This window comes from Penaeus chinensis, chromosome 33 (assembly GCF_019202785.1).
Source record: "Penaeus chinensis breed Huanghai No. 1 chromosome 33, ASM1920278v2, whole genome shotgun sequence".
Lineage (NCBI taxonomy): Eukaryota > Metazoa > Arthropoda > Malacostraca > Decapoda > Penaeidae > Penaeus > Penaeus chinensis.
Genome location: NC_061851.1, coordinates 7,669,899 through 7,684,898, shown reverse-complemented (window position 1 = coordinate 7,684,898; position 15,000 = coordinate 7,669,899). Strand labels below are relative to the sequence as shown.

Here is a 15,000-nt window from a genome sequence, read left to right as displayed (position 1 = left end):
AGGACCGTGACGTGTGAATAATTAAACCTTTGGGGCACAAAAATGACAAAAAAATTTCTAACAACTACCTTAGGGGTTGGCAAAGGGTTTGTTGGGCTGTCTCTAAAAAAGGGTGCGAAAAGGGGTACTTTTCTTGTAATAGATTTAATGATTCCCTTTTTTCTTTTCTTATTTTTTTTAAAGGTTTTGGGTTTATTATTTTCATCTTTGTTTGTCCTTTATTACTACTGTTACTATTATTTTGGGGTCCTTTTTTGGGCTTATGCAATTATTTACTATTGGGTTTTAAAATTATTTCCCCGTCTTTTTTTGAAACCCAAAACCCGTTTATTTTATTTGTATCTATCTATCTGCCCGGGTCCCCATCTCTCTCTCTCTTTTTTTCTTTTCTCTTCTCTCTCTTCTTTTCTCTCTCTCTCTCTTCTCTCTTTCTCTCTCTCTCTTCTCTTCTCTCGTCCCTTTATGTGCTATATGTTTTATATATATATATAATATATATATACAAAACATACATACATACATAATACATAAAACAGACAGACACACACACACCCCAAAACCCCCATTTTATATATATATAATATATTTATATATTTCTTTCTTGCCCTTTTCTTCTTATGACAGTCCTCCTCGACAAACTCTTTCTCCCAAAAATTTGAAAAGAATGCCCTTAAGGTTTCCTTTAAAAATTTAGGGATCTTTAGCAAAGTAAAAAGGGCACACATTACCCCGACGGGGGCCCTATAAAAAATATGAGAGAGAGGAGGGAAAAAGGAGAGTGAGAAAAGGGGAAGAGAGAGGAAAAGGGGGAGGAGAGGAGAGAAAAGAAGAGGGAGAGATGAAGAGAGAGGAGATGGGAAAAGGGAGGGGATAGGAGAAGAGGAGAGAGAGAAGAGAGAGAGAGGGGAAAAGGAGAGAGAGGGGAGAGAGAGAGAGAGAGAGGAGGGGGGGGGGAAAGGGGAGGGAGAAGGGGGGGAGGGGGGGGGAAAGGGGGGGGAGGGAGGGAGGGAAGGAGGGGGGAGGGAGGGAGGGGGGGGGGGGGAGGGAAGAGAGAGGAAAGGGGAGAAGAGAGAGAGGGGGGGGGGGGGGGCGAGAGATAGAAGAGAGGGGGGAGGATGAGGGGGGAAAGAGAGAGAGAGAGAGAGAGGATGAAGAAGGGGAGGAGGGGGAAGAGAAAAGAGTTATTTAAGATTACGCCTACGGACAATCCCTATAACAAAAAGGACGGGGGAAAAGGGGAAAAAAAACATGAAAGAAGAAGTAGGGAGAGGGATGAACTAAAAGAAGGAGGAGGGGGATAGAGGGAGAGGATAGGGAGAGAAGAGGGGAAAGAAGAGAAGAAGGGGAGAAAGAAAGAAAGAGAGGAGGAAGAAAGAGGAGGAGAAAAAGAAAAAGGAGAGAAAGGGAAAAAAGAAGAAAAAGAAAAAAGAAAAAAAGAGGAAAAGGGGGAAAAAGGGAAATTTTTTGGGAAAAAAAAAAGGAAAAGAATGGGAAAAGAGGAAGAAGAAAGAAAATAGGGGGAAGAGAGAAAAGAAAAAGAAAAATGGAGAAAAAGGAAGAAAGAGAGGGGAGAGGGGAGAGAGGGAGAGGAGAGAGGAGGAGAAGGAGAGAGAGAGAGAGGAAGGGGGAAGAGGGGAGAAAAGAGGAGAGAGGAAAGGAGGAAAGAGGGGAGAGAGAAAAGGGAGAGGAGAGGAGAGAGAGAGAGAGGGAGGGGAGATGAGGAAGAGGAGAGAGAGAGAGGAGAGAGAGAGGAGAGAGAGAAAGGAGGAGAAGATGAGGAGAGAGAAAAGGGGAGAGAGAGGAGAGGGAGGAGGGGGGGAAAGAGAGAAGGGGGTAAGGAGGAGGGGGAAAAAAGGGAGGAGAGAGAGAGAGAGAGAGGAGTGAGAGAGAAGAGAGAGATGGAGAGAGAGAGGAAGGAGAGGAGAAGGAGAAGAGAGAGATGAGGAGGAGAGAGAGAGAGAGAGAGGAGGAGAGAGAGAAAAGAGAGAGGGGAGAGGAAGGAGAAAGAGAGAGAGGGGTGAGAGAAGGAGAGAGGGAGAGAGGGAGGGGAGGAGAGAGAGAGGAGAGGGGAAAGGGGAGAGGGGAGAGAGAAAAAGAAAAAAAAAAGAGAGAGGAGACGAGAAAAAACATTAAACCTTTATACCTCAGAGTCACACCGCAAAAAAAAAAAAAAAAAAAAAAAAAAAACTTAAATATCAGATTGGTGGCGCTAGTATGACAGACCCTGGTGTGGAATCTTACCCTAGTATGCTGAACAGAGCATGACAGATGGACAAATCGGGATTTTTTGAAGTTTTGAGCAATGAAGACGGGACGCGATAATGATAAGCCGGGTTGATGAATTGTGCTCATAGTTTCGGCATCAGACAAACAAACAAATGCGTAAAAACAAACAACAACAACAACAAAAACGGAAAAAAGATGAAACTCCAGCTAAGCTTAGATAAATAAAGAGTAAAATTAACATGAATATTAATACTCTTAGAGAAAATTATAATAGCTAACCACAAGCGAGGACTTAACAATAAACAAACGATATAAAACGCAGTAATCGACCATAAAAGATATAATAAGTGGCTAATGGACATAATTAGCAGCTTGAGAAAACAGCCAATGGAGAAGCCGCTAAAAAGGTCCTGCTACTGACGGTGTCCAGTTATCGGGGTCGTCTCCTCCTTCTTCTCCTCCTTCTCCTCCTCCTCTTCCTCCGCCTTATCACATTTTCTTTTTGCTCTTTTTCGTCTTCTTTTTTTATTCCTTTTTTTCGTATTTTGTTTTGTTTTGATTCCCTCCTCTTTCCTTTTTTTTCTCTTCTACTTTCTTCTTCCTCTATGTACCCTCTTAGCATGGTATTTTTCCTTCTCTCCCTTGCTTTTGTTCCTTCATTCTGGTCTTCCTTTCCCCCTCCTTTATCTCTCAGTACTCGCCGTCCTCTTCTTTATTCCTTTCCTCCCCTCCTTCCCCATTTACTTCTCTTCTTTCTTTTCTTCATCCCCCTCCTTCCCCTTCTGATCTCTTCCATCTCCTCCTCTTCCTTTCCTTCTTTTATCCCTCCTCCTCTTCTTTCTGCTTTTTCTCCTCCCTTTCCTCCCTCTCGTCCATTTCCACCACCACCTCCTCCTCCTCCTACGTTTCCTCTCCTTTTATCCTCCCCTCCTTCTCTTCCCTCCCACACCATCTCCTCCTCCTCCTCCTCCTCCTCCTTTTCCTCTCCCTCCACCTCTCCCTTTTACTCCTCCCTCTCCCTCTTCTCGCCGAGGGATCTGAGTATGCAAATGACCAGGATAGTCTGTGCCCTTAACAAATACTTAGCAATCCACGAGTCCCTTAAAAGAAAAACACTAAACCCATAGATAAACGACCCTTCGGAATGCCATCAGGACAGAACTTCATCCCTTAAGGGTTAGCGCTGGCTGTAGATAAAAGCCTTAATGATATCTTAACAAATAGACAAAAAAAGAGAACGTAATTACGGGGTATTTAGATCATATATATTTCTCCCTCCCTCCCTCCCTCCCATCCCCTCACCTCTCCCACACCCTCTCCTCCACTTGCTGCTCCCTCACTCCTTCCTCTCTCTCTTCGCCCGCTCCTCCAGATTCACTATCTCTCTTTCTCCTTCTCCCTTTCTCCTAATATTTCCTTACTACTTACTCTCCTTCCCTCCTCCTCCTCTTCCCTCCTTCCGATCTCTCCCTACTCCCTATTCTATCTCCCTCCCTATTCCTTGATCTCCCTCCTCTTGCTTCTAACCCCTTCCTACTTCCTAATCTCTCTCCTTCTAGTCCCTCCATTCTTCGAAGCTCCTTCCTCTTTTTCATAATCTCTTATTACTCCCAAATCTCCCTCTCTCTTTCCTTCCAATCCCTCCCTACTCCCTAATCTCCCTCTCTCTCCTTCCAATCTCTCCCTACTCCCTAATCTCCCTCTCTCCTTTCTTCCCTCCTCCCTAATCTCCCTCTCTCTCCTTCCAATCTCTCCCTACTCCCTAATCTCACTCCCTCCTTCCCTCCCTACTCCCTAATCTCCCTCTCTCTCCTTCCAATCCCTCCCTACTCCCTAATCTCCCTCTCTCCTTTCTTCCCTCCTCCCTAATCTCCCTCTCTCTCCTTCCAATCTCTCCCTACTCCCTAATCTCCCTCTCTCCTTTCTTCCCTCCTCCCTAATCTCCCTCTCTCTCCTTCCAATCTCTCCCTACTCCCTAATCTCCCTCTCTCTCCTTCCAATCTCTCCCTACTCCCTAATCTCACTCCCTCCTTCCCTCCCTACTCCCTAATCTCCCTCTCTCTCCTTCCAATCCCTCCCTACTCCCTAATCTCCCTCTCTCCTTTCTTCCCTCCTCCCTAATCTCCCTCTCTCTCCTTCCAATCTCTCCCTACTCCCTAATCTCCCTCTCTCCTTTCTTCCCTCCTCCCTAATCTCCCTCTCTCTCCTTCCAATCTCTCCCTACTCCCTAATCTCACTCTCTCCTTTCTTCCCTCCTCCCTAATCTCCCTCTCTCTCCTTCCAATCTCTCCCTACTCCCTAATCTCCCTCTCTCCTTTCTTCCTCCTCCCTAATCTCCCTCTCTCTCCTTCCAATCTCTCCCTACTCCCTAATCTCACTCTCTCCTTTCTTCCCTCCTCCCTAATCTCCCTCTCTCTCCTTCCAATCTCTCCCTACTCCCTAATCTCACTCTCTCCTTTCTTCCCTCCTCCCTAATCTCCCTCTCTCTCCTTCCAATCTCTCCCTACTCCCTAATCTCCCTCCCTCCTTCCCTCCCTACTCCCTGATCTCCCTCTCTCTCCTTCCAATCTCTCCCTACTCCCTAATCTCCCTCTCTCCTTTCTTCCCTCCTCCCTAATCTCCCTCTCTCTCCTTCCAATCTCTCCCTACTCCCTAATCTCACTCCCTCCTTCCCTCCCTACTCCCTAATCTCCCTCTCTCTCCTTCCAATCCCTCCCTACTCCCTAATCTCCCTCTCTCCTTTCTTCCCTCCTCCCTAATCTCCCTCTCTCTCCTTCCAATCTCTCCCTACTCCCTAATCTCCCTCTCTCCTTTCTTCCCTCCTCCCTAATCTCCCTCTCTCTCCTTCCAATCTCTCCCTACTCCCTAATCTCACTCTCTCCTTTCTTCCCTCCTCCCTAATCTCCCTCTCTCTCCTTCCAATCTCTCCCTACTCCCTAATCTCCCTCCCTCCTTCCCTCCCTACTCCCTGATCTCCCTCTCTCTCCTTCCAATCTCTCCCTACTCCCTAATCTCCCTCTCTCCTTTCTTCCCTCCTCCCTAATCTCCCTCTCTCTCCTTCCAATCTCTCCCTACTCCCTAATCTCACTCCCTCCTTCCCTCCCTACTCCCTAATCTCCCTCTCTCTCCTTCCAATCCCTCCCTACTCCCTAATCTCCCTCTCTATCTCCTTCCAATCTCACCCTAATCTCCCTCCCTCCTTCCCTCCCTACCCCTCCTTCTCCTCCTCCTCCCCAACCACAGTATCAAGATAAACGCCCCAATTCCCTGACGCATAAACAAGGGGCAACATGGTCGACTATCTCATTGGTACTTCATGAGAAAATGACACTTAACTACGTCGGCATTTTGGAGATAAGCGATGATGGGTGACTGACAGATTAGTTTCATCAGAGCTTATGATTATGATAATGATAATGTCCACTGAGAGATCTTTTTTTTTTTTTTTTTTCCAAATATTAACAGGGATAATAATCGACGATATACAGGACTGTGCAGGATATAGATTGAAATTCTACATCAAATCATTTAACCGGGTTGATATTGCAACAATACCAGGCACATTAGCAAGGCGTGTTTGCGTACGCGTGTATTCCCATGTAACGAAAACAAATTGTATCGCAAAGAAAACACATTTGTTAATTTCTTTTAGAAGTAAGCAAAGAAAGATTGTGTTTACTATATACGTGTTACTTGATTTTAATCATAGAAGCACTCCTGTGGAAAAAACTTGAGTTATAGTGCTTTTCTACGTAACCTTTAGAAGAAAAAACTTTGTCATTACCATACTGGTATTTTCTTGTCCTTGAACTAACGATTATTTGCTTTGATAGTGATAAGAATAATGGCATTATTGAATCAGAATATGTCATTATCTTTTTGATTGAATGATCACCATAACTAGACCGTCACAGTAGCTGTATTTAAGAGTTTATGACTCCACAAACTGTCAGTAATCAATTAAACTTGACAATTTATAGTCTTAAAAAAAAAAAAAAAAACGATCTATAAAATAAGTACTGTGCGAAGCTGATAATGATTTTTTTTTTTTTTTCTACAAGAATATCCGTTTTAGCCGCCGCATAGGATTAACAAAACGACATCTCTCCTATCTCTGCCTCTCTCTCCTCTCGCCATCTCAGCACTTCATCAACAAGTGCCTCCAGACAAGCAACAGGTCACCCGCACAGAACCCACCCTTTCGTCGACCGCGGAACCCAGCGAGAACCTGATGAGAACCACCTTTAAAAACCCACGACGAGAACCTCCGAGAATAGGGCAGAACCACCCCACCGCCTGTGATAGCTTTACCTTAAACAGTTTCTAAGATTAGGTGAGGAGAGGTAAAAGGGGATTGTGAGATTGGGAAGTGATTAGGGGCGCTGGTTCTCCCTTAATCTTTGATATCAGAGTAAGACTGCGCTTTCTTGAAGTGATAGAAAAGGGGTGAGGGATCTACACCCTTTCCTTCGAGGAGAGAGCAGATTTCCCTCCCCTTACCCCGCCCTTACCCTCCCTTCTCCCCAACCCACCTCCTGTAAGCGCAATCTCACTCTAAAGGCTAAAAATAGAGAGCCCCTCCCCCTTCCCCCCCCCCTCCCACTTATCCTCCTCCCACACCCTAGACACGCCCCGCCCCACAATCCAAAAACCCCACACGAATTCCTAACAGCCCCCCTCCCTCCCCCACCCACCGTCCTCCCCTGGCACGTACGTAAGCACAAGGTTCTTTCTCTCCGGCTGACAGGTTCATGCGCTCATAACAGCGCCTCGGACACGCTGCATGAACCTTTAAGATAGCTTCTTATGGCGCCACGAATGCGGGTTATGCGCTTATCGATCCTCTTTTCGACTCGAACAATCATCTTCTGCTTGTTTGGTGATCGGCTGACGGTGTGGGTCTATTCGCGTGTGTTTGGCTGTGTTTGTTTATGTTTTTATTCGTTTGTTTGTGTGTGTGTGTGTTTCTATTTGTTTATTATTATTGTTATTACTATTACTATATCATTATTTATCTATTTTCATTTATTTGTGTGTGTGTGTGTGTGTGTGTGTGTATGTGTGTGTGTGTGTGTGTGTGTGTGTTTCCTTGTTTCCCGTATATCTATCTCCGCCTTCCCTCCCTCCCCCCCCCCCCCCTTTTTCTCTCCATCTGTCTGTCTTTTACCCACATTTATTTCACTTTGCATGATTTTCCCATCTCTCTTACGCCTTTGATCAACTCCCATTCATTTCGCCGAAGCAAAACCGAAAAGAATGCGGTCTGCACGATAAATCACTAGGCGTCAAGAGAGAAAAATAAAAGGTGAAGTTAAACACTTATTTATCTTTTTTTTTTTTTTTTTTCGGACAAACAGATGTCTCTCACAAGTTGATCTTGAGTGATGAGAAGGATGACTAAGATTGGAGAATAATATAGTCTTCACAATCATAACAACCTTAACCGTGTTGTAAAGTTATCATCACTATCATCATCATGATCATTATTATCATCTTCCTTATCATCATCATCATCATCATCATCATCATCATCATCACCATCACCATCATTCATCATTATCATCACCATCACCATCACCATCATTCATCATTATCATCACCATCACCATCATTATCATCACCAATTTTTTTTTCTACATTCCCCTCATGTTTCTAAATAGAAAAAAAATGCCTCCACCGTTTCCTTGCCGCAATAATGCACTCCATAATAAATGCAATCATCACGTGGCCATTACAAGATAAATAAGAGATGCAACTCGAGCCAATCGCCAGATATTGATCAGGACTTCGAGTCATAAATCCATCAACTGGAGGAGAGAGAAATGACGTCTTGAACGAGCTTTGGACGTCTTTTGTTTCTGATCCTTTTTTCGGTTTTCGTTTTTAAAAAGAAAGAAAGAATTATGTGGTGTTTGGTGATTTTTTTTTATTTTTTTATTTTTTTTTTGGTATGTATGTTGATGATGGTGTATCGCGACGATGGTGATCATGATGATAAGAATATAAGAAGATAATGAAAAACAAAAAAAAAACGAAAGCAAAGAAATTAAAAACAAAAATGAAATGCAAAGAAATAAAAACAACAAAAGAAAGCAAAGAAATAAAAAGAAAAAAGAAAAGCAAAGACATAAAAAGAAAAAAGAAAGCAAAGAAATAAAAAGAAAAAAGAAAGCAAAGAAATAAAAAGAAAAAAGAAAGCAAAGAAATAAAAAGAAAAAAGAAAAGCAAAGAAATAAAAAGAAAAAAGAAAGCAAAGAAATAAAAAGAAAAAAGAAAGCAAAGAAATAAAAAGAAAAAAGAAAAGCAAAGAAATAAAAAGAAAAAAGAAAGCAAAGAAATAAAAAGAAAAAAGAAAGCAAAGAAATAAAAAGAAAAAAGAAAAGCAAAGACATAAAAACGAAAGAGAAAAGCAAAGAAATAAAAAGAAAAAAGAAAGCAAAGAAATAAAAAGAAAAAAGAAAAGCAAAGAAATAAAAAGAAAAAAGAAAGCAAAGAAATAAAAAGAAAAAAGAAAAGCAAAGAAATAAAAAGAAAAAAGAAAAGCAAAGAAATAAAAAGAAAAAAGAAAAGCAAAGAAATAAAAAGAAAAAAGAAAGCAAAGAAATAAAAAGAAAAAAGAAAGCAAAGAAATAAAAAGAAAAAAGAAAGCAAAGAAATAAAAAGAAAAAAGAAAGCAAAGAAATAAAAAGAAAAAAGAAAGCAAAGAAATAAAAAGAAAAAAGAAAGCAAAGAAATAAAAAGAAAAAAGAAAGCAAAGAAATAAAAAGAAAAAAGAAAAGCAAAGAAATAAAAAGAAAAAAGAAAGCAAAGAAATAAAAAGAAAAAAGAAAAGCAAAGAAATAAAAAGAAAAAAGAAAGCAAAGAAATAAAAAGAAAAAAGAAAAGCAAAGAAATAAAAAGAAAAAAGAAAGCAAAGAAATAAAAAGAAAAAAGAAAGCAAAGAAATAAAAAGAAAAAAGAAAAGCAAAGAAATAAAAAGAAAAAAGAAAGCAAAGAAATAAAAAGAAAAAAGAAAGCAAAGAAATAAAAAGAAAAAAGAAAAGCAAAGAAATAAAAAGAAAAAAGAAAGCAAAGAAATAAAAAGAAAAAAGAAAAGCAAAGAAATAAAAAGAAAAAAGAAAGCAAAGAAATAAAAAGAAAAAAGAAAGCAAAGAAATAAAAAGAAAAAAGAAAGCAAAGAAATAAAAAGAAAAAAGAAAAGCAAAGAAATAAAAAGAAAAAAGAAAAGCAAAGAAATAAAAAGAAAAAAGAAAGCAAAGAAATAAAAAGAAAAAAGAAAGCAAAGAAATAAAAAGAAAAAAGAAAGCAAAGAAATAAAAAGAAAAAAGAAAAGCAAAGAAATAAAAAGAAAAAAGAAAGCAAAGAAATAAAAAGAAAAAAGAAAAGCAAAGAAATAAAAAGAAAAAAGAAAGCAAAGAAATAAAAAGAAAAAAGAAAAGCAAAGAAATAAAAAGAAAAAAGAAAGCAAAGAAATAAAAAGAAAAAAGAAAGCAAAGAAATAAAAAGAAAAAAGAAAGCAAAGAAATAAAAAGAAAAAAGAAAGCAAAGAAATAAAAAGAAAAAAGAAAGCAAAGAAATAAAAAGAAAAAAGAAAAGCAAAGAAATAAAAAGAAAAAAGAAAGCAAAGAAATAAAAAGAAAAAAGAAAAGCAAAGAAATAAAAAGAAAAAAGAAAGCAAAGAAATAAAAAGAAAAAAGAAAGCAAAGACATAAAAACACTGTTCTTTTGTCACTATCATTGTTCTTCTATCCGAATATAGTCTTATATTCATCATCCGTTGTTATAATATGCAGAATTCGCCCTTACTGCCATTGCCCTTATCGTTCTCATCGTCATTCGCCACCATTGTCATCCCCTGTCATCGTCACTTCTCCACCACAGCACTGCATCACCGCTACATTCCCATCGCATCATATATTCATTTTATCATCACATCACCATTCAAACCACCGCCACATCACCATCAGACCACCGTCACATCACCATCAACCTACCACCACATCACCATCAGACCACCGTCACCTCACCACCAAACTACCATCACATCATCATCAACCTACCACCACATCACCATCAACCCACCACATTACCATCAACCTACCATCACATCTCACCATCACATCACCATCAACCTACCACCACATCACCATCAGACCACCGTCACATCACCATCAAACCATCACCACATCACCATCAACCCACCGTCACATCACCATCAACCCACCACCACATCACCATTAGACCACCGTCACCTCACCATCAACCTACCACCACATCACCATCAACCTACCACCACATCACCATCCACCCACCATCACATCTCACAATAACATCACCATCAAAGCGAGGGCATCCCCCACGCTCGCTTTGTTTGGCTCTCGACATAATGGACGAGCGGCGACCCACTGCAGGCATTCGCGTTGTGTCGTGTGTTTGTCAAGAACTGTTAATGGTGTTTCGTCTTCTTTCCCATGACAGATAATGGAACGTGACAGATGGTTGCAAGGGATGGAGAGGGGGGAGGGGAGGGGAGGAGGCAATGATGGGGAATAGATGTAGGAGTGGGGGAGTGGGGATAGGGAATCGGGTGGGGAGAGGGGGGGAGGGGGTGAATGAAAGTGAAGCAGAACAATGAAGAAACAAATAAACATACGTATGAATTAACAGTAACAAACCATTACACAACTAAAAAATAAATCTCAAATAAACAAAATATCACACCCAAACAAATCAAGAAACCCACCACAACCCACCAACCAACCCCCTTCGCCTACCCCCCCACCCCACCCCCCCAAAAAAAAGGCAAAAGGAAACACGTTTATGGAAAGAAGAAACGAGGAAATGCCATAGATTTCGGGAAAAGGCAAAGTGCACAGAACGGGAAAGGGGAAACGAAGAAGGAAATAGAGGAATGTCACGACTCCGGAGAGATGACGAAATGAGGGGCGAAGGAAGGAAAGAGTGACCCGGGTCGAATATTTTTTTTTTATCATAACAAGAGCGATTCTTTGTATGGACGTGACTGTGGTAGGTTTAGTGGCGCGGGGGGAGAGAAAGAGAAGAAAAAGGGAGGGAGTGGGGAAGAGAAAAAATAGAATGAGAGGGGAGAGAGGGAGGGACGTTGCATACATATGCGAAGAGAGAGAGAGAGAGAGAGAGAGAGAGAGAGAGAGAGAGAGAGAGAGAGAGAGAGAGAGAGAGAGAGAGAGAGAGAGAGAGAGAGAGAGAGAGAGAGAGAGAGAGAGAGAGAGAGAGAGAGAGAGAGAGAGAGAGAGAGAGAGAGAGAGAGAGAGAGAGAGAGAGAGAGAGAGAGAGAGACTTACAACAATAAAGAAAAGATAAGCCCACTGAATACCTTCTCGTCGGCGCACCTGACATCTTAAGACTACCGGTAAGAAAATGACGTCATCATCTCTTTTAAATTGATGACGTCACACTCAGGAGACCAAGGTTCGCAAACAACATTACAAATCACTTAAGAGTTAAGTGATGTGCCTTTCGATAATATCTAACTTGTCTTAGAAGATCATGTCCATCAGCTTTATGATTGCTATTATCATTATCACTATTATCTTTATTGACATGACAGTTTTGAAATTTCGCATCCGCATTTGACACGTATGATGGGTTAAAACGAGTTTCAGTGGGATTTGTTTTAGTCATTATCATTCTATACATCTATGCCCATTATATCGTTTTAATGGGATTCTAAGTATCATTACTTTTTCTTAGTTTGTTCAAAGGGTGTTGAAATAATGGTTTGATTATATGCATATTCTTACGATACATGATATACTACTATTAGAATTGCTAAATAATGTCCTCTCTCTTTTTGTTTCCTTACTCTCCACCCCAGTTTCTCTCTTCCTCCTTTACTCTTTCCCTCTCTCCCTCCCTCCCTCCTGCTCACCTTCTCTTCCCTCTCTCTGCTCCCTCTTCATCATTAATCTCAATTCCCCGTTCGTGTTCTAAAGCCGCTTACAAAATGAATACCTGAAGAAAAACCACGTGTCTGTTCTGTAACTTTTACCCGCGTCTGTACTTGTCCCGATAATGACATGGTTTCCTTCATTAAGAGATGACTCAAACGCCATTAGGAAAACGATGCGTCCCGTTCTTCTTCGTCCTTTCAAGACGTCTCCAAGAAATTCCTTTTTTTTTTCCACCGGATCTTGAAATTGCGTCATCTTTTCTATCTCTCTGTATCCCGGGCGCTGCGTGTGTTTTTCTTCCCTCTCCTTCCCCCACTCGAGAAGTCATGTTTGGCGGCGTCTTATCTTGGCGGTGTTTGCGTTGCACCTTCCGTTATCGCCGCCGTGATTAACTCCTTCAAATTACTCTCCTCGCCGACGCTCGTTACGACCTGCGCTATCTCGCCGCTTCTGATGTTTCGTCACTCCTGCTGTTGTCTCGTCCGCGGGCCTCGCGCTGCTCGTCCTTCCGCTTTCGGTCTGTCGGTCTGGCTTTTTCTTTTACTGTCTGTCTGTTTGTTCGTCTGTCTGTCTGTCTGTCTGTCTGTCTGTCTGTCTGTCTGTCTGTCTGTCTGTCTGTCTGTCTGTCTGTATGTTTGCCAGCCTGCCCCTCTACCTAACATTATGTCAGTCAGTCAGTTAGTCAGTATATATATCTATATCTATATCTATCTATATATATGCATATATATATAACATATATATATAACATATATATAATATATATATATATATATATATATATATATATATAACATATATATATGATACATACACACACACACACACACACACACACACACACACACACACACACACACATATGTGTGTAGATAGAAAACAGGCACAATAACAAATTAAATCAAAATGTTTCGAGCTCGTCAAGAGATCCTCATCAGACGGATAAATAATCGAAATGGATACCATATCCATTTCTCTGTGTGTGTGTATGTATCAACATATATGTCTTTGTCTCTGTCTGTGTCTGTGTCACTGTCTCTCTCTGTCTCTCTTTCTCTGTCTCTGTCTCTCTCTTTCTCTCTGTCTCTCTCTGTCTCTCTCTTTCTCTCTTTCTCTCTCTCTATATATACATACATATACATATACATACACACATACACATATACATATCCCCACTCTCACGAAATAACCCCACACAGACGCACCTGCGCCCACCTGCACTACATCCCCCCCCCCCCCACCGCGCGAAGCTCCCCCTTCCCCCTCCCTCCCCCCCCTCCCTCCCCACGAAGCCGCCCGCAGACGCATTCATCCAAGAGGCGACGTAATAGAAGTGGGTTTGCCTTCGCCTTTTGCCCAGCGTGAGCAAACAGGTACAAGCGGTTATCGTGGGGATCAAAGGCCCATGATGTGAGCTGTGAGGGGAAGGGTGGGGGGGGGGAAGGGGTAAGGGGTAAGGGGGGGAGGGAAATGGGATGAGAGGTGGGTTGGCGTGGGGTAAGAGGGGTGTGGTAGGAGGATGGGGTGGGAGGAACATGGATGGGAGAGAGGAGGAGGGTGGGATGGGAGGGACATGGGTGGGAGAGGGAGGGGGAGTAGAAGGATGGAGATGGGGGAAGGGGAAGGGGGAGGGGGAGGGAGGGAAGGAAGGGAGGGGTGTTTGGGGGGAGGACAAGGCGAGGATCCTTCTTCAGCAGACAAGGAGACGCTCGTAACTTGCGACTCAACAATGGAGGTGTGCGAAGATGTTTTTTTCCGGCCTTTTTTTTTTTTTTTTTGCTTTTTTTTTTTGTCTGACTCTAAAGCCTTCATGAAAAAACTGCCTGTGTCTCTTGGGTTACTATGTGCTGAAATGTGGAGACGTGTAGGCTTTCAAATCCCTCTTCTCAATTCTTAACTTTTTATTTCTCTCTTTATTTGTTTCTTTTATCATTTTTTTCCCTTTTTCTCTTTGCCTCACTCAGTTTATTTGCTTTATTAGCATTTACCCTATTATTCTTTTTAATTTCATTTTTTGTGCTTTATAATCTGTTCTCTTGATTTTCTTTTCTTCGTGGAAATATTTACCACCTTATTCAATTCATTTGTTTAATTTGATGGGTCACTGGCCTGTTCCATTTTCTCTCTCTTATTTCTTATTTTTCCCTTCCCTCTCTTCCTTTCTAATTTCATCCACTTTCCTTATTTACCCATCTTTCCTAATGTTAAAAAAACACTTTCGCAGCCCATTTTCCCACCTCCTCCTTTCTTCTTTTCTTCTTCTTCTTCTTCTTCTTCTTCTTCTTCTTCTTCTTCTTCTTCTTCTTCTTCTTCTTCTTCTTTTTTTTTTCTTCTTCTTCTTCTTCTTTTCTTCTTCTTCTTCTTCTCTTCTTCTTTCTTCTCTCTCTCCTCTCTCTCTCCTCATTCTCCCTCCCTCCCTCTCCTCCTCTCTCCTCTCCTCCTCTCCTCCTCTCTTCCTCCCCCTTCTTCCCCCTTTCCCCCCTCCTTTCTCCCCCCCCCTCCCCTCCTCCCCTTCTCCCCTTCCTTTTTTTTCCCCCCTCCTTTCCCCTTTTCCCCGTTTTTTTTTCCCCCCCTTTTCCCTTTGAGAAACTAAAATAAAAATTTATAAAAATTCCCCCCTTGCCCCTCCCCCCTCAATTACCCCCCGCCCCCCCCTCCAAAACCATTCCCCCCCCTCCCTCCCCCGGGCCGCAAACCCCCCCCAAAAAGGGGTAATTTCTGTTTTTAAAAGAATGTCAATCAAAATTTCCAAAAAGAAAAAAAAAAGGGGGGGGAAGGGGGGGAGGGGGGAGGGAAAGGGGGAGGAGAAGAAGAGGGAGGAAGGGGGAGAGAGAAAAGGAAA

The 15,000-nt window shown here is 41.9% G+C and overlaps 2 protein-coding genes across 3 annotated transcripts in view; one reads left to right on the top strand and one right to left on the bottom strand.

The window, feature by feature from the left end:
• Positions 1 to 15,000, bottom strand: part of LOC125043141 (protein Wnt-5b-like) — a 657,155-nt gene that overhangs the window by 478,725 nt on the left and 163,430 nt on the right. The gene's annotated exons all lie outside the window — the stretch shown is intronic.
• On the top strand, positions 5,517 to 10,556 carry LOC125043034 (histidine-rich glycoprotein-like). Its single transcript, XM_047638986.1, has 3 exons — positions 5,517 to 5,535; positions 6,369 to 6,524; positions 10,108 to 10,556. Exons 1-3 carry the CDS (start codon positions 5,517 to 5,519, stop codon positions 10,554 to 10,556), a joined length of 624 nt encoding a protein of 207 aa, XP_047494942.1.

What these genes read in the sequence shown, in the direction of transcription:
- LOC125043034 (XM_047638986.1), top strand. An exon ending in GCAGAACCACCCCACCGCCT is followed by an intron (nt 6,525 to 10,107) that starts GTGATAGCTTTA and finishes TCTCCACCACAG; the next exon opens with CACTGCATCACCGCTACATT.